Raw genomic sequence first — 18,969 nt, forward strand, 5'->3', positions numbered from 1 at the left:
AGTAGATAGCAATGGCGGGCCGGGCTCTGAAGCAATGGCGTCTTCCTCACTTGATGACAGGTCCCCACGGCGGCGATCCGGTATTACACCACTCGGTCCAGCCAATTCCCCTACGGTTCTTGTGTGGAGGACAGGCACTGACGGAGCCAATCTTCACCTCCAGCACCGCAGGCTCTGGACAGTAAGTTAAAATATTAATCTTCTATCCTGTCAGGTAATTCTCTTCACAGGGCAGCAGGCTTAACTAGTTCTTCACTGCTTGCTCATGAAGAGATAACCGTTTTCCCGCCGAACATTCGTTTTTACTTGGGTCCCTCTGTGACGTCATCCTTTCATCTGGCCAATCTTATTTAACTCGCCTAAGATCTGCCCGGATACCTGCTTTACTACCTATGTTGCTGTAGGGGAAAAAACTAGAAATGATTAAATATTAATCCCTCTCCGTCTGGGAGGTAAACAACTATAATAATCCTAACTTCACGGAATTCAACACTCCCACATGTATGCGCTTCCTTATGTGTATTGCGCATATTCAGGATGGGACTGGTATTATACCGCTCCCCCTACAGGATGGGACTGGTATTATACCGCTCCCCCTACAGGATGGGACTGGTATTATACCGCTCCCCCTACAGGAAGGGACTGGTATTATACCGCTCCCCCTACAGGAAGGGACTGGTATTATACCGCTCCCCCTACAGGATGGGACTGGTATTATACCGCTCCCCGTACAGGATGGGACTGGTATTATACCGCTCCCCCTACAGGAAGGGACTGGTATTATACCGCTCCCCCTACAGGATGGGACTGGTATTATACCGCTCCCCGTACAGGATGGGACTGGTATTATACCGCTCCCCCTACAGGAAGGGACTGGTATTATACCGCTCCCCCTACAGGAAGGGACTGGTATTATACCGCTCCCCCTACAGGATGGGACTGGTATTATACCGCTCCCCCTACAGGATGGGACTGGTATTATACCGCTCCCCCTACAGGATGGGACTGGTATTATACCGCTCCCCCTACAGGAAGGGACTGGTATTATACCGCTCCCCCTACAGGAAGGGACTGGTATTATACCGCTCCCCCTACAGGATGGGACTGGTATTATACCGCTCCCCGTACAGGATGGGACTGGTATTATACCGCTCCCCCTACAGGAAGGGACTGGTATTATACCGCTCCCCCTACAGGATGGGACTGGTATTATACCGCTCCCCGTACAGGATGGGACTGGTATTATACCGCTCCCCCTACAGGAAGGGACTGGTATTATACCGCTCCCCCTACAGGAAGGGACTGGTATTATACCGCTCCCCCTACAGGATGGGACTGGTATTATACCGCTCCCCCTACAGGAAGGGACTGGTATTATACCGCTCCCCCTACAGGATGGGACTGGTATTATACCGCTCCCCCTACAGGATGGGACTGGTATTATACCGCTCCCCCTACAGGATGGGACTGGTATTATACTGCTCCCCCTACAGCAGGCATGTCCAAACTTTTTTCGAAGAGTGACGAATTTGATGAAGTGAACATGTGCGAGGGCTGACCATTTTACATGCTACGTGCTATATGCTTTATAACACAGGCAGATAATAGCAAGCTGGATACCTGGGGGGCCGTAAAAGTTCGGAACGGGGGCCGCAAATGGCCCTCCGGCAGGACTTTGGACATGCCTGCCCTACAGGATGGGACTGGTATTATACCGCTCCCCCTACAGGATGGGACTGGTATTATACCGCTCCCCCTACAGGATGGGACTGGTATTATACCGCTCCCCCTACAGGATGGGACTGGTATTATACCGCTCCCCCTACAGGATGGGACTGGTATTATACCGCTCCCCCTACAGGATGGGACTGGTATTATACAACTCCTCTCTCTCCCGTTCTCCAGGTTTGGTGGAGTTGGTCATGTCCTCCGAGACGCTGAGGAAGATCCAGGTGGAGTACGGTCTGACCGGATCATTTAAAGATAAACCTCTGGCTGAATGGCTGCGCAAATACAATCCATCAGAGGAGGAGTATGAGAAGGTGAGGCTTAACGTATCCTGTATACAGGTCTGGTGATGTCACTACATATATGTTTTTTTCCCCCCCACAATATTTTATTGTAGTTTCCAGATTAAAATACATAAAGTATCAGTAAAATAGCAATAGTAATAGCAAAGTAGAGTATCCAGATAGAATAAATATACAAGCAATAGGACAGTGTACAAAGTGGATGAAACTGAAGTACATACTCATATGTGTATACACAAGTGTTACTACGGCATCCCGTATATACATAGACAAAGTGATGACCTATTGTGTATAATGATCTCACCGGTGAGTGACAGTCAGAGATGGAAGGTGGGAAGTAATGGAGATGGACATGAGAAGGAAGGCCAAGGTAGCTGAGCCACCCATGTTATGTCTTACAATGGAGGGGCCCATCACTACAGTGCCTTACCGGACGCCAAGCACACATATCATAGTATTAGAATAAGAAGGGCAGATCCTGGTGATAGGTCACCCTGTGCATGTTGTAGAAGGAAAGCAATGAAGATATAGCTGTATACAGGTCTCCTGCTGCTCTCCCCATTAGCTGTGGCCCCTGGAGGACCCCGCACATTGCTGTGGCCCCTGTATATACAGAAGTCTGTGATTTCCTTACAGGCCTCTGAGAACTTTATCTATTCGTGTGCCGGCTGCTGTGTGGCCACCTACGTCCTGGGCATCTGTGACCGCCACAATGATAACATCATGCTCCGGAGCAGCGGCCACATGTTTCACATCGACTTCGGCAAGTTCCTGGGACACGCTCAGATGTTCGGGAGCTTTAAAAGGTAAAGTGGTGAGATGTGAGACCCTCCTGCAGGTGGCGCCCCTCAGCTTATCCTCCCTCTGCCCAGAATCCTTTGCATCCTCCTCTGTGCATATCCTCCCTCTGCCTAGAATCCCTTGCATTCTCCCCTGTGCGTATTCCTCTCTTCCCATAATCCTGTGCATTCTCCCCTGTGCGTATTCCTCTCTTCCCATAATCCCTTGCATCCTCCCCTGTGCATACTCCTCTCTGCCTATAATCCCTTGCATCCTCCCGTGTGCATATCCTCTCTGCCCATAGTCCCTTACATCCTCCCCTGTGCATATCCTCTCTGCCCATAGTCCCTTACGCACAGGGGAGGATGCAAAGGATTATGGGCAGAAAGGAGAATATGCACAGGGGAGGATGTATCCTCCTCTCGGACCATAACCCTTTGCATCCTCCCCTGTTCATACCCTCCTCTCTGCCCATAATCCTTTGCTTTCTCCCCTGTGCATATCCTCCTCTCTGCCCATAGTCCCTTGCAGGTCAGGTTGCTATAGAGAGAAGCATTAGGGGCTGAGATCCTGGCGTCTCTTCCGTGTTTTTCTGCAGGGACCGGGCTCCTTTTGTGCTGACATCAGACATGGCGTATGTTATTAATGGAGGGGAGAAGCCCACCAGCCGCTTCCAGCTCTTCGTAGACCTCTGCTGCCAGGCCTATAATCTGCTGAGAAGACACACCAACCTCTTCCTGAACCTGCTGTCACTAGTGAGTATGGTGCTGGACTCTCATCTAGGACCTCATGTATCATGGACTCCCCCACTCAGTGCACAATCACAGCAAGAGAGATCAGGACTCCTCTACCCAGTGCACAATCACAGCAAGAGAGATCAGGACTCCTCTACCCACTGCACAATCACAGCAAGAGAGATCAGGACTCCTCTACCCACTGCACAATCACAGCAAGAGAGATCAGGACTCCTCTACCCACTGCACAATCACAGCAAGAGAGATCAGGACTCCAGGCAGACAGGAGGAGAAGAATAACACAGACGGTGTATGAGTGTACAGAGAGAGGAGAGAACCCAGGCAGGGGAGGAGAAGAATCACACAGGGGGTGTATGAGTGTACAGAGAGAGGAGAGAACCCAGGCAGGGGAGGAGAAGAATAACACAGGCGGTGTATCAGTGTACAGAGAGAGGAGAGAACCCAGGCAGGGGAGGAGAAGAATCACACAGTGGGTGTATGAGTGTACAGAGAGAGGAGAGAACCCAGGCAGGGGAGGCATTGTCCGGTATCACAATGGAGAAGAGATTCCCCATAGGTAACAGGTGGAGACGTCCGTGGTGATGGTTGTTATAATGGGTTTAAGGCCATAAATGAGTCCTGGAGTTCCTTGTCTGATCGTCTCTTCTTCCCCTCAGATGCTTTCCTCTGGGCTGCCAGAACTGACTGGTGTTCAGGATCTGAAGTATGTGCACGATGCTCTGCAGCCACACGCCACAGACGCGGAGGCCACTATCTTTTTCACCAGGTGATGAGCAGTGTCTTCTGCCCGTTGTCCTGTAGCTCTTCTTGTTCTCTTCTTGACTGCTGCTCTTCTCATTCTGCCGTCTCCTCCTCTTCTCATTGTGCCGTCTCCTCCTCTTCTCATTGTGCCGTCTCCTCTTCTTCTCATTGTGCCGTCTCCTCTTCTTCTCATTGTGCCGTCTCCTCCTCTTCTCATTGTGCCGTCTCCTCTTCTTCTCATTGTGCCGTCTCCTCTTCTTCTCGTTGTGCCGTCTCCTCCTCTTCTCGTTGTGCCGTCTCCTCTTCTTCTCATCGTGCCGTCTCCTCTTCTTCTTCTCATTGTGCCGTCTCCTCTTCTTCTTCTCATTGTGCGGTCTCCTCTTCTCGTTGTGCGGTCTCCTCTTCTCGTTGTGCGGTCTCCTCTTCTCGTTGTGCGGTCTCCTCTTCTTCTCATTGTGCCTTCTCTTCTTCTCATTGTGCCGTCTCCTCTTCTTCTTCTCGTTGTGCCGTCTCCTCTTCTTCTTCTCGTTGTGCCGTCTCCTCTTCTTCTTCTCATTGTGCCATCTCCTCTTCTTCGTCTCATTGTGCCGTCTCCTCTTCAGGTTGATCGAGTCCAGTCTGGGGAGCGTCGCCACAAAGTTTAACTTCTTCATCCACAACCTGGCGCAGCGATTCTCCGGGCTCCCAGCAAGCGATGACGCCATCCTAACGTTCTCTCCTAAGACCTATACCCTGAAGCAGGACGGTCGCATCAGAGAGGCATCCATCTTCACGTATCACAAGCGATATAATCCGGATAAGTATTATGTGAGTTACTGGCCTCTCCCCTGCCCTGCACAGTATGGTTGTGGTGCGTTCATGATGATCTGTATGTTTCCGGTAGATTTACGTGGTGAGAGTGACACGGGAGGCGCAGGAAGATTCGCTCTTCATATTCCGCACCTTCGATGAATTCCAGGAGCTGCACAATAAGCTCAGCATCTTGTTTCCTCTCTGGAAGTTACCGGGGTGAGTAGCTGACATGCCGCACGTTTCTGTAAGTCAGGTGAGTGGTCACCGAGGATCTGTACATATGACGCCTCCTAAGATCGAGTTCAGTGGCAAAAACTACATCATGATGGTGAAGAGTCCCTTATCCTCCTGGACGGGGAGCTGATGGTAATAGGGTCCCTTATCCTCCTGGAGGTGGAGCTGATGGTAACTGGTCCCTTACCCTCCTGGAGGCGGAGCTGATGGTAATAGGGTCCCTTATCCTCTTGGAGGCGGAGCTGATGGTAATAGGGTCCCTTATCCTCCTGGAGGCGGAGCTGATGGTAATAGGGTCCCTTATCCTCCTGGAGGCGGAGCTGATGGTAATAGGGTCCCTTATCCTCCTGGAGGTGGAGCTGATGGTAATAGGGTCCCTTATCCTCCTGGAGGCGGAGCTGATGGTAATAGGGTCCCTTATCCTCCTGGAGGCGGAGCTGATGGTAATAGGGTCTCTTATCCTCCTGAAGGCGGAGCTGATGGTAATAGGGTCCCTTACCCTTCTGGACGGGGAGCTGATGGTAATAGGGTCTCTTATCCTCCTGGAGGCGGAGCTGATGGGGAGGGGGTCTCTTATCCTCCTGAAGGCGGAGCTGATGGTAACTGGTCCCTTATCCTCCTGGAGGCGGAGCTGATGATAATAGGGTCTCTTATCCTCCTGGAGGCGGAGCTGATGGTAATATGGTCCCTTATCCTCCTGGAGGCGGAGCTGATGGTAATATGGTCCCTTATCCTCCTGGAGGCGGAGCTGATGGGGAGGGGGACTCTTATCCTCCTGGAGGCGGAGCTGATGGTAACAGGGTCCCTTATCCTCCTGGAGGCGGAGCTGATGGTAACTGGTCCCTTATCCTCCTGGACGGGGAGCTGATGGTAATAGGGTCCCTTATCCTCCTGGAGGCGGAGCTGATGGTAATAGGGTCCTTTATCCTCCTGGAGGCGGAGCTGATGGTAATAGGGTCCTTTATCCTCCTGGAGGCGGAGCTGATGGTAATAGGGTCCCTTATCCTCCTGGAGGCGGAGCTGATGGTAATAGGGTCCCTTATCCTCCTGGAGGCGGAGCTGATGGTAATAGGGTCCCTTATCCTCCTGGAGGCGGAGCTGATGGTAATAGGGTCCCTTATCCTCCTGGAGGCGGAGCTGATGGTAACTGGTCCCTTATCCTCCTGGACGGGGAGCTGATGGTAATAGGGTCCCTTATCCTCCTGGAGGCGGAGCTGATGGTGACGGGGTCCCTTATCCTCCTGGAGGCGGAGCTGATGGGGCGGAGTTATGGCTGCCATTTGTTGTGTTGTCCATGGCTCCTGTAGAGAAGACTCAGACGTTTCTTTTTTTCCATTAGTTTCCCGAGTAAAGTCATCCTGGGAAGAACTCACATAAAAGACGTGGCCGCCAAGAGGAAGGTGGAGCTGAACAGTTACATCCAGAGCCTGCTGGGCAGCCCGTCTGAGGTGTCCGAGGTGAGTGCCTGCAGGAGCAGCCATGTGATGTCTCCAGGGGCCCCATGCAGGGGTTATCGCTGCTCCCTCTCTCCTCTATGGCACTGACCTGCCCCTTGTTTATCTGACAGTGTGACCTGGTCTATACTTTCTTCCACCCGCTGCCCCGCGATGAGAAGATAGATGGGAGTGATGTCACTATGCGCTATACAGGTATGGCGGACCCCCAGTCTGTTATATCCCCCCTGTATAGCCTGCACTATTAACCCTCACCTGTCCTCCAGGTGACCCTCCCCTCAGCCCAGGAGCTGGGAAAATAGAAGGAGAAGTGAAGTTATCCATTTCTTACCGGAACGGGACGCTGTTCATTATGGTGATGCACATAAAGGATCTGGTGAGTGCCGGACGTGTATGAATATGGTGAGATCCCGGCAGCTCCAGCGCCAGACAGTAGATCATTGCAGATCCTAGCCACAAACTATACCTCCCAGCAGCTCAAAGTAGATCCCGGCCACAGACTATACCTCCCAGCAGCTCAAAGTAGATCCCGGCCACAGACTATACCTCCCAGCAGCTCAAAGTAGATCCCGGCCACAGACTATACCTCCCAGCAGCTTACTGTAGATCCCGGCCACAGACTATACCTCCCAGCAGCTCAAAGTAGATCCCGGCCACAGACTCTACCTCCCAGCAGCTCAAAGTAGATCCCGGCCACAGACTATACCTCCCAGCAGCTCAAAGTAGATCCCGGCCACAGACTATACCTCCCAGCAGCTTACTGTACATCCCGGCCACAGACTATACCTCCCAGCAGCTCAAAGTAGATCCCGGCCACAGACTATACCTCCCAGCAGCTCAAAGTAGATCCCGGCCACAGACTATACCTCCCAGCAGCTCAAAGTAGATCCCGGCCACAGACTATACCTCCCAGCAGCTCAAAGTAGATCCCGGCCACAGACTATACCTCCCAGCAGCTCAAAGTAGATCCCGGCCACAGACTATACCTCCCAGCAGCTCAAAGTAGATCCCTGCCACAGACTATACCTCCCAGCAGATCAAAGTAGATCCCGGCCACAGACTATACCTCCCAACAGCTCAAAGTAGATCCCGGCCACAGACTATATAACTCCCAGCAGCTCAAAGTAGATCCCGGCCACAGACTATACCTCCCAGCAGCTCAAAGTAGATCCCGGCCACAGATTATACCTCCCAGCAGCTTACTGTAGATCCCGGCCACGGACTATACCTCCCAGCAGCTTAAAGTAGATCCCGGCCACGGACTATACCTCCCAGCAGCTTACAGTAGATCCCGGCCACGGACTCTACCTCCCAGCAGCTCAAAGTAGATCCCGGCCACGGACTATACCTCCCAGCAGCTTAAAGTAGATCCCGGCCACGGACTATACCTCCCAGCAGCTTACAGTAGATCCCGGCCACGGACTATACCTCCCAGCAGCTTAAAGTAGATCCCGGCCACGGACTATACCTCCCAGCAGCTTAAAGTAGATCCCGGCCACGGACTATACCTCCCAGCAGCTTACTGTAGATCCCGGCCACGGACTATACCTCCCAGCAGCTTACAGTAGATCTCTTTGTTTTCCAGGTGACCGAGGATAGTACAGACCCCAACCCTTACGTGAAGACCTATCTGCTCCCGGACCCCCACAAAACCTCCAAACGGAAAACCAAAATTTCCCGGAAAACCTGCAACCCGACATTTAACGAGATGGTGAGTTGTGTGTATGGAGCGGCCGGTGCAGGGCCGAGCAGTCAGAGGGTCCTGTGTTATACATCTTCAGACCTCTAGAGGCTGAACACAAACCATAGAAACCAGGAATAGCTGACATCTTTTAAACTTATTTTTATCTGCCCCCCCCCATGCCTTACACTGCCCTGCCCCCCCCCATGCCTTACACTGCCCACTGCCCCCCCATGCCTTACACTGCCTGCCCTCCCTTCCCCCCCAATGCTGTACACTGCCCTGCCCCCCCCATGCCTTACACTGCCCACTGCCCCCCCATGCCTTACACTGCCCCATGCCTTACACTGCCTGCCCTCCCTTCCCCCCCAATGCTGTACACTGCCCTGCCCCCCCCCCCATGCCTTACACTGCCCACTGCCCCCCCATGCCTTACACTGCCTGCCCTCCCTTCCCCCCCAATGCTGTACACTGCCCTGCCCCCCATTCCTTACACTGCCCGGCCCCCCATGCCTTACACTGCCCCCCCCCCCATGCTTTACACTGCCCCCCCCATGCCTTACACTGCCCCCTGCCTTACACTGCCTGCCCTCCCTTTTCCCCCAATGCTGTACACTGCCCTGCCCCCCCCATGCCTTACACTGCCTGCCCTCCCTTCCCCCCCAATGCTGTACACTGCCCTGCCCCTCCCATTCCTTACACTGCCCCCTGCCCCTCCCATGCCTTACACTGCCCCATGCCTTACACTGCCTGCCCTCCCTTCCCCCCCCCCCAATGCTGCCCCCCCATTCCTTACACTGCCTGCCCTCCCTTCCCCCCCAATGCTGCCCCCCCATTCCTTACACTGCCCCCCCCCCCATGCCTTACACTGCCCCCTGCCCTCCCTGCCTGCATAACGTTCGCAAATAGTTCACATTGAATAAGACATCGTTCGGTCGTTCGCAGTAGATACGAACGCAATAGCGAAGAAATAGCAAAGAAAAAACAATCGCAAATACGATCATAAGTAACGATTATCGTTCCATGGAAATGAGTGAACGTTTTCAGGTCTTTCGCAATAGCGGTCGTTTGAGATCGTTAATCGTTAACAATTATGCGAACGATAATCGTCCGGTGGAATAGGGTCCTTAGGGTCCTATTCCACGGGCCGAGGAGGGCCCGATCAACGATGTAAACGAGCAGCGATCTACTAGATTGCCGCTCATTTACTGGGCCTATTCCACGGCCCGATGATCGTTGAGCGAGGGCTGCAGGGACATAGTTACCGATGTCCTTGCAGCATCATACATTACGTGTCCAGGCTTCTTCTCCGCGCTGTCTTCATCCCCAGGTCCCGCGCGCTCTATCTTCAGAATGGCCGGTCAGCTGACAGGCCACACTCAGCCAATCACAGGCCGGGACCCCCGTGGCTCCGTCAGCTGACCGGCCATTCAGAAGATAGAGCGTGTGGGATGTAATGTATGATGCTGCTGCCTGTCAAATCGTCGGTCGCCCGCCATGCACCGCTATTCAACCGCTATTCAATCAGGCGATCATCGGCTGATCTTTCTCCCTATTGCACCGAACGATAATCGGCCGAATCGGGCCAAATGGGGCCCATCATCGTTACTGTAGAATAGGGCCCTTACACTGGCCTGCCCCCCCCCCCATGCCTTACATTGCCTGCCCCCCCCCATGCCTTACATTGCCTCCCCCCCCCCCATGCCTCACATTGCTTGCCCTCCCCCCCATGCCTTACATTGCCTGCCCCCCCCCCCATGCCTTACATTGCTTGCCTCCCCCATGCCTTACATTGCCTGCCCCCCCATGCCTCACATTGCCTGCCCCCCCCATGCCTCACATTGCCTGCCCCCCCATGCCTCACATTGCCTGCCTCCCCCCCATGCCTCACATTGCCTGCCCCCCCATGCCTCACATTGCCTGCCTCCCCCCCATGCCTCACATTGCCTGCCCCCCCATGCCTCACATTGCCTGCCTCCCCCCCATGCCTCACATTGCCTGCCCTCCCCCCCCCCCAGGCTGTACACTGCCCCCTGACCCCCATGCCTTACACTGCCCTGCCCCCCCCCATGCCTTACACTGCCCCCCCCATGCCTTACACTGCCTGCCCTCCCTTCCCCCCCAATGCTGTACACTGCCCTGCCCCCACCCCTGATGCCTTACATTGCCTGCCCTCCCCCCCCCCTTCCCCCCAATGCTGTACACTGCCCTGCCCCCCCCATGCCTTACCCTGCCCCCCCCATGCCTTACATTGCCTGCCCTCCCCCCCCCTTCCCCCCAATGCTGTACACTGCCCTGCCCCCCCCCATGCCTTACACTGCCCCCCCCATGCCTTACACTGCCTGCCCTCCCTTCCCCCCCAATGCTGTACACCGCCCTGCCCCCACCCCTGATGCCTTACATTGCCTGCCCTCCCCCCCCTCCCCCCATGCTGTACACTGCCCTGCCCCCCCCCCCCCCCCCCCCCCCCCCCCCCAATGCTGTACAATGCCATGCCTCCAGGGCAGGTTGCTGTATGCTATAACCCTGTTTACTCTTGTTGCCCCTACAGCTGGTGTATAGCGGATATAGTAAGGAGACCCTCCGGCAGAGAGACCTCCAGTTAAGCGTCCTGAGCGCTGAATCTCTACGGGAGAACTTCTTCCTCGGGGGTCTGACGCTCGCACTGAAAGATTTCAACTTGAACCAGGAGACTGTGGGATGGTACAAGCTGATGGAGGTGCCGTACCCCTGAGCCCCTCATGGACGTCTTGTAGATTTCATTGTACTGAACATTTCATAGAAGCAGACGCTGCCATGACCACTATACCGGAGCGTCAGTCCTGCCATAATCCACTAACCAACATTCCACAACCACTTGCTGACTGTGAGCGCCCCCTAGTGGGCAGTGCGGCCTGGCATCTCCTCATCCTCCTCCTCTCTGCCCTGCGCTGACTGTGAGCGCCCCCTAGTGGGCAGTGCGGCCTGGCATCTCCTCATCCTCCTCCTCTCTGCCCTGCGCTGACTGTGATCGCCCCCTAGTGGGCAGTGCGGTCGGGCATTTCCTCATCCTCCTCCTCTCTGCCCTGCGCTGACTGTGAGCGCCCCCTAGTGGGCAGTGCGGCCTGGCATCTCCTCATCCTCCTCCTCTCTGCCCTGCGCTGACTGTGAGCGCCCCCTAGTGGGCAGTGCGGCCTGGCATCTCCTCATCCTCCTCCTCTCTGCCCTGCGCTGACTGTGATCGCCCCCTAGTGGGCAGTGCGGTCGGGCATTTCCTCATCCTCCTCCTCTCTGCCCTGCGCTGACTGTGAGCGCCCCCTAGTGGGCAGTGCGGCCTGGCATCTTCTCATCCTCCTCCTCTCTGCCCTGCGCTGACTGTGAGCGCCCCCTAGTGGGCAGTGCGGCCTGGCATCTTCTCATCCTCCTCCTCTCTGCCCTGCGCTGACTGTGAGCGCCCCCTAGTGGGCAGTGCGGCCTGGCGTCTCCTTATCCTCTTCCTCTCTGCCCTGCGCTGACTGTGAGCGCCCCCTAGTGGGCAGTGCGGCCTGGCATCTCCTCATCCTCCTCCTCTCTGCCCTGCGCTGACTGTGAGCGCCCCCTAGTGGGCAGTGCGGCTGGAGTGTCTGCTCCTCCTCTCTGCCCTGCGTTGGTCACTGCTGCAATAACCGCTCCTGCCTTAACCCCTGAGGGTGGTGACTGTGGGGAGAAGGGTTAACCTGAGACCCCGCCCTCCTGGCCAGCCGCCGGCTGCTCCGCTACATAAAGGGAATCGGGGATCATCTACATAGATCTATATTTTATTAGTCCAAAAAGCACAAGCTGAGGTGTAGCGTAGCCCCCAGGTCCTTCTACCAAAGTTCTAGACTTTTCCAAAGTTTTCCTTCTACTATAGACGTCTCTATTTTATTTTCTTACAGCACTGTGCGTTATACTCTCCCTACGCGGACAAGGGTATCCTCACTATATACCTGTCCACCGGACAGGGGCCATTATAATCTATATAGCAGCGGGATCCTTCCTGACACACAGCTCCAAACCCTCTGCGTACAGACACTATGCTGCAGCAGCACCTCCTCCTCTGTAGGGTAGTACCTGATACTATGCTGTGAGCTCCCCCTAGTGGTGGCTGCAGATACATGTCTGGAGGGTGGTCAGAATGTTACTGTATAAGATCCCGGAGCTGACGGTCGGTGACGGAGCGCACAGCGTTGTGTATAGATGTACATTGTATTTATTGTGTCTGAGACGATGGAAGCGTCCGTGACTGTCCGCTCCGCTATATATACCTCCGCTGCCGCACCCAGCGCCATCTCTACCGCCAAACCTAACATTTCTCACTGTCCTACAAATAAAATTTTGCTAGTTTTGCATTCACCAGAGAGTTGTGAGTCCAGACTGAAGAGAATATACCACTTCCTGCAGGACATACAGCAGCTGATAAGTACTGGAAGACAGGTAATTTGCTGATCTTTATAACTTTCTGACACCAGTTTAAAAGCCGTTTTTTCCATGCGGAGTTCTCTTTTGAGTCACACATGGCGGTTTGTTTTTTTTTCGATTTTCCTGTTACTTTGCTGTGAGTTTTGCAGTTGCATGAAAACTGGCGCCATATTTGCTGCGATCCAGTCAACATTGCGGTGAAGATGCTGCAGCGTGACCTCGAATCTGCAATTCACAGGAAAATCACAGCACAAAAAACATGTGTGATCACATCCGAAGCAATCCTCACCAGACCAAGAAGACACCCCAACAAGTGCCGCACAGTGCTCGGCCACCACCAGGCTCCGACGGGAACGGCCACTGAGCCTATTAGACAGCCTGACCTGCGAGGGTAGTGATTATAGCCTTAGATCTCCCTGCAGTAGGGGGCACCATAACCCGGGATCTCCCTGCAGTGGGGGAGGGGGGGCAGGATCTAGCCCTGGATCTCCACCCTGCAGCGGTGGTCTTGGGATAGTCCTGGATCTCCTCCCTGCAGCGGTAGTGGTGGTGGGATAGTCCTGGATCTCCACCCTGCAGCGGTGGTCTTGGGATAGTCCTGGATCTTCTCCCTGCAGCGGTAGTGGTGGTGGGATAGTCCTGGATCTCCTCCCTGCAGCGGTAGTGGTGGGATAGTCCTGGATCTTCTCCCTGCAGCGGTGGTGGTGGGATAGCCCTGGATCTCCTCCCTGCAGCGGTAGTGGTGGTGGGATAGCCCTGGATCTCCTCCCTGCAGCGGTAGTGGTGGTGGGATAGCCCCGGATCTCCTCCCTGCAGCGGTAGTGGTGGTGGGATAGCCCTGGATCAACACCCTGCAGCGGTGGTGGTGGGATAGCCCTGGATCCCCTTCCTGCAGCGGTAGTGGTGGGATAGTCCTGGATCTCCTCCCTGCAGCAGTGGTCTTGGGATAGATCTGGATCTCCTCCCTGCAGCGGTAGTGGTGGTGGGATAGTCCTGGATCTCCTCCCTGCAGCGGTAGTGGTGGTGGGATAGTCCTGGATCTCCTCCCTGCAGCGGTAGTGGTGGTGGGATAGTCCTGGATCTCCACCCTGCAGCGGTGGTGGTGGGATAGTCCTGGATCTCCTCCCTGCAGCGGTAGTGGTGGGATAGTCCTGGATCTCCACCCTGCAGCGGTGGTGGTGGGATAGCCCTGGATCTCCACCCTGCAGCGGTGGTGGTGGGATAGCCCTGGATCTCCACCCTGTAGTGGTGGTGGGATAGCCCTGGATCTCCTCCCTGCAGCGGTAGTGGTGGTGGGATAGCGGTTGGGGTTCCTCCAAATGCAGGACAATGCTAGATCTCATGTGGCTGCAGTGTCAGCAGTTCCTACAAGATGGAGGCAGTGAAGCTATGGACTGGCCGCTCGTTCCCCTGAATCCCATTGAGCACATCGGGGACATCATGTCTCCTCCATCCACCAACGTCAATTTATAGAACAGACTGTCCAGGAGGTGGAGAAGACTTCAGTCCAGATCTGGGAAGAGATCCCTCAGGAGACTATCGGCCATCTCATCAGAAGCATGCCCGGGCCTTGTAGGGAGGTCATACACCTCATCAGGAGCATGCCCGGGCCTTGTAGGGAGGTCATACACCTCATCAGGAGCATGCCCGGGCCTTGTAGGGAGGTCATACACCTCATCAGGAGCATGCCCGGGCCTTGTAGGGAGGTCATACACCTCATCAGGAGCATGCCCGGGCCTTGTAGGGAGGTCATACAGACACCTCATCAGGAGCATGCCCGGGCCTTGTAGGGAGGTCATACACCTCATCAGGAGCATGCCCAGGCCTTGTAGGGAGGTCATACACCTCATCAGGAGCATGCCCGGGCCTTGTAGGGAGGTCATACACCTCATCAGGAGCATGCCCGGGCCTTGTAGGGAGGTCATACACCTCATCAGGAGCATGTCTGGGCCTTGTAGGGAGGTTATACAGCCACCTCATCAGGAGCATGCCTGGGCCTTGTAGGGAGGTCATACAGACACCTCATGAGGAGCATGCCCGGGCCTTGTAGGGAGGTCATACACCTCATCAGGAGCATGCCCAGGCCTTGTAGGGAGGTCATACAGACACCTCATCAGGAGCATGCCCGGGCCTTGTAGGGAGGTCATACACCTCATCAGGAGCATGCCCGTGCCTTGTAGGGAGGTCATACAGACACCTCATCAGGAGCATGCCCGGGCCTTGTAGGGAGGTCATACAGACACCTCATCAGGAGCATGCCCGGGCCTTGTAGGGAGGTCATACAGACACCTCATCAGGAGCATGCCCGGGCCTTGTAGGGAGGTCATACAGACACCTCATCAGGAGCATGCCGAGCCTTGTAGGGAAGTCATACACCTCATCAGGAGCATGCCCGGGCCTTGTAGGGAGGTCATACAGACACCTCAGCAGGAGCATGCCCGGGCCTTGTAGGGAGGTCATACAGACACCTCATCAGGAGCATGCCCGGGCCTTGTAGGGAGGTCATACAGACACCTCATCAGGAGCATGCCCGGGCCTTGTAGGAAGATCATACAGCCGCCTCATCAGGAGCATGCCCGGGCCTTGTAGGGAGGTCATACACCTCATCAGGAGCATGCCCGGGCCTTGTAGGGAGGTCATACACCTCATCAGGAGCATGCCCGCGCCTTGTAGGGAGGTCATACAGACACCTCATCGGGAGCATGCCCGGGCCTTGTAGGGAGGTCACACAGACACCTCATCGGGAGCATGCCCGGGCCTTGTAGGGAGGTCATACAGACACCTCATCAGGAGCATGCCCAGGCCTTGTAGGGAGGTCATACAGACACCTCATCAGGAGCATGCCCGGGCCTTGTAGGGAGGTCATACAGACACCTCATCAGGAGCATGCCCAGGCCTTGTAGGGAGGTCATACAGACACCTCATCAGGAGCATGCCCGGGCCTTGTAGGGAGGTCATACAGACACCTCATCGGGAGCATGCCCGGGCCTTGTAGGGAGGTCACACAGACACCTCATCGGGAGCATGCCCGGGCCTTGTAGGGAGGTCATACAGACACCTCATCAGGAGCATGCCCAGGCCTTGTAGGGAGGTCATACAGACACCTCATCAGGAGCATGCCCGGGCCTTGTAGGGAGGTCATACAGACACCTCAGCAGGAGCATGCCCGGGCCTTGTAGGGAGGTCATACAGACACCTCATCAGGAGCATGCCCGAGCCTTGTAGGGAAGTCATACACCTCATCAGGAGCATGCCCGGGCCTTGTAGGGAGGTCATACAGACACCTCATCAGGAGCATGCCCGGGCCTTGTAGGGAAGTCATACACCTCATCAGGAGCATGCCCGGGCCTTGTAGGGAGGCCATACAGGCAAGTGGAGACCACACACACACACACACACACACACACACACACACACACACACACACATATATATATATATATATATATATATATATATATATATATATATATATATATATATATATATATATAGAGAGAGACATTACAGCACAGTTGGATCAGCCTGGAAGGGGTTACCACTGTAATTCTGTGTGTGTTGCCACCTCTAGGCCGTCATTGGGATTCCCAGGGATGATGTGTGTGGGATGTTGGTGTCAGTACATTCAGCTTTGTACAGAGCAGAGTATCACTGAGAAGATTTCATTTCCTCACATCTAAGAGGGGTATATATATATATATATATATATATAGTAGAAGATAGTCCACGGCACACCAGGTAAAGATGAAAAAGTAGTAGTGTTTTATTCACAGCATAATCATATTACAGCACTCCAGTGACGTGACACTTTCCCTTACAAGTTTTGCATATGTGATCGATGGGCATGCACATCTTCTCCAGCTAGGGTGTAGACATTGCCCTTGTTGAATGGATTCTGGTGCTTGGCCTCCCACCTCTTGGTAACACACAGAGAGAGTCTGCCTTCTCCCTTTGGGGACTTCCAACCCTGTTCCTGAAAAAGATACAAAAAATCTGACTTCTCAGATTCTCTCTATATCGTTCTCAAGGCCCAGCCCACATCCGCAGTCGTAACTCTTCCTCATTGGAGGAATTTAGACAAAAAACAGGTAACTTAACCTGCTGAGTAATGTTGGAAAAGGAAGGAACCTTGGGGTTAAGAGACGACAAAGTTCTCATGACTACGCCAGCCCCGAGGATAAAATGAGCTGGTTCAGTGGCTCCTAACACCTGTGTCACACCCGCCGCGTATTGCAGATGTAATAGCTACTAGGAAGCGGACCCTGAGGGCCAGGTAATCTAACCAAAGCAATGGCTCAAAACGGAGCTTTGCAGAGCTGATCCAGGACAAGTCCCAGATCCCACCTGGAGTCAGATCCATGGCAGTCGGTTAAATCCTCTCTGTAGCTGTAATAAATCTCTGTATTAGGGGAATCATGGGACAGTCAGCCGTCTAGAAGGGCATAAAGAGCAGAGACATGGACTTTGATGGTAGCAGCTTCAGCCCTTTCTCAAACCCATTCTTCTCACACCAGGATAGAAAACCTCCTTGACCCTCGGGAAGGTTCTGTTAGTGGATTCTGTTCTTAATAGCAGAAGAATGTTTACCACCAATTCTGAAAAGCCTCAGCTCATCGGTATGGGCTGTCAATCTTCAGGCACTCAATCATAGGTAGTCCAGACCCAGACACAATCTGCCCTTCTGGGACAATAGGTGAGGAAGCTGAGGTCCCAGAGTAAAAACCATATATTCTGATGTATCCCAAGTAAGCATAAGGTCCACATAAGGGTTGTCGTAGTAGCTGTTGATTCATCAGACACAATCTTTCCTCCTGGAACAATAGGTGAGGACTGTGAGGAAGTCTCCAAAATGTCCCATTGGACATATTCATCAGAATTTGATTGATAATGTGTTTTCCCTTAGTCCAACAGCAGCACAATTTGGGGTTTACTGCCCCTGTGAGCTTAGGTAGTACAAAAAAAAATATTTAAAAGTAAGAATAACTTTACTTAGGATATGGCCCCTCCTCCCTGAGGTAAAAAGGAGGCTGGCCCCCCACGTCAGTGAGTTAATAATAAAGACAAAAACAAATACCCGATTTTCCGGCATATAAGACGACTTTTTAACCCTGAAAAATCGGGGTTAAAGTTGGGAATCTTCTTATACGCTAGGTATGGTTGCCGCTGTTGGACAAAACACGCTGTTGGAAAACACATTATCAATCAAATGTAACCTTACCTTACGACCACAGCGGCACAATTGGGGATTTAGCGTGTACATTAATCCCTAGGGTTGGGAATCTTGAATGCCTGGCTGACTACTGAAGAAGAAAAGTCCAAGGTAGAAGAGGAAGAACCTCTTATACGGTAGTGTTCGAAAAATGTTCTTGGAGTAGACCAAGATTGACAGATCTGTTCCGACGGGATCAGAGCTTTTTCAGCCCACGAAGTCGCCACCGCTCGAGTTGAGTGGGCCTTGGTAAATTCATGTGGATCTTTCTCATTCAGTCTCATGGCAGCAATTGATGCATTCAGAAATCCACCTGGAGACTGAGAGTTTAGATGCTTTTAGACTCTTGTTTTGTCCAGAAAAGGACACAAACTAATTTTCTGATTGCCTGAAGTCCTTACTTCTAAGAAGATAGGTCTTTAGGCATCTCACCATGTCCAGGCTCCCAGGTTTTTCCCAAGGTCTTCTGCTGTAAGTTCTGGGGAAAGTACCGGGATGACTACCAACTGATTCAGGTTAGAAAATGAAAGGACACTGAAAAATGAAATGAGAAAATGAAGGAAGGAACTTTAGAAGGACCTTATCTTATAAAAAGGTGGTGCAGGGTTCAACTGAGGATAAGGCCTGAAATTCTCCTACACGCTTGGCCAAGGTGATGGCCAGTAAAAAAGTCGTCTTTAGGGCTAGTAACTTTAAAGGAATTTTGGAGAGCGGTTCAAAGGGCTCTTTACTTAAAGTGGTATTCCCCCCAAAATTATTTTTGCATTAATATGCTGCCCACCAGTAGCTTTTCATCTTTCCAATATAAAGTTAGTATGGATTCTGCACAGTTTTGCTGTTATCCAGCTGCATTCACCCCCACGGATTGCATAGA

At 53.5% G+C, this 18,969-nt stretch overlaps 1 protein-coding gene across 1 annotated transcript in view; it reads left to right on the forward strand.

Moving 5' to 3' along the window:
* PIK3C2A (phosphatidylinositol-4-phosphate 3-kinase catalytic subunit type 2 alpha) overlaps window positions 1-12,820 on the forward strand; it is a 98,572-nt gene extending 85,752 nt beyond the window's left edge. Inside the window, exons 24-34 of the mRNA XM_069964984.1 lie at window positions 1,906-2,042; window positions 2,667-2,836; window positions 3,409-3,565; window positions 4,222-4,331; window positions 4,909-5,113; window positions 5,190-5,314; window positions 6,672-6,789; window positions 6,900-6,981; window positions 7,053-7,162; window positions 8,372-8,497; window positions 11,019-12,820. Coding sequence (XP_069821085.1) covers window positions 1,906-2,042; window positions 2,667-2,836; window positions 3,409-3,565; window positions 4,222-4,331; window positions 4,909-5,113; window positions 5,190-5,314; window positions 6,672-6,789; window positions 6,900-6,981; window positions 7,053-7,162; window positions 8,372-8,497; window positions 11,019-11,201 — 1,523 coding nt within the window. The 3' untranslated portion in view covers window positions 11,202-12,820. The remainder of the gene's footprint in view (window positions 1-1,905; window positions 2,043-2,666; window positions 2,837-3,408; window positions 3,566-4,221; window positions 4,332-4,908; window positions 5,114-5,189; window positions 5,315-6,671; window positions 6,790-6,899; window positions 6,982-7,052; window positions 7,163-8,371; window positions 8,498-11,018) is intronic.
* The last annotated feature ends 6,149 nt before the right edge of the window (window positions 12,821-18,969 follow it).

This window comes from Dendropsophus ebraccatus, chromosome 4 (genome assembly GCF_027789765.1).
Source record: "Dendropsophus ebraccatus isolate aDenEbr1 chromosome 4, aDenEbr1.pat, whole genome shotgun sequence".
Lineage (NCBI taxonomy): Eukaryota > Metazoa > Chordata > Amphibia > Anura > Hylidae > Dendropsophus > Dendropsophus ebraccatus.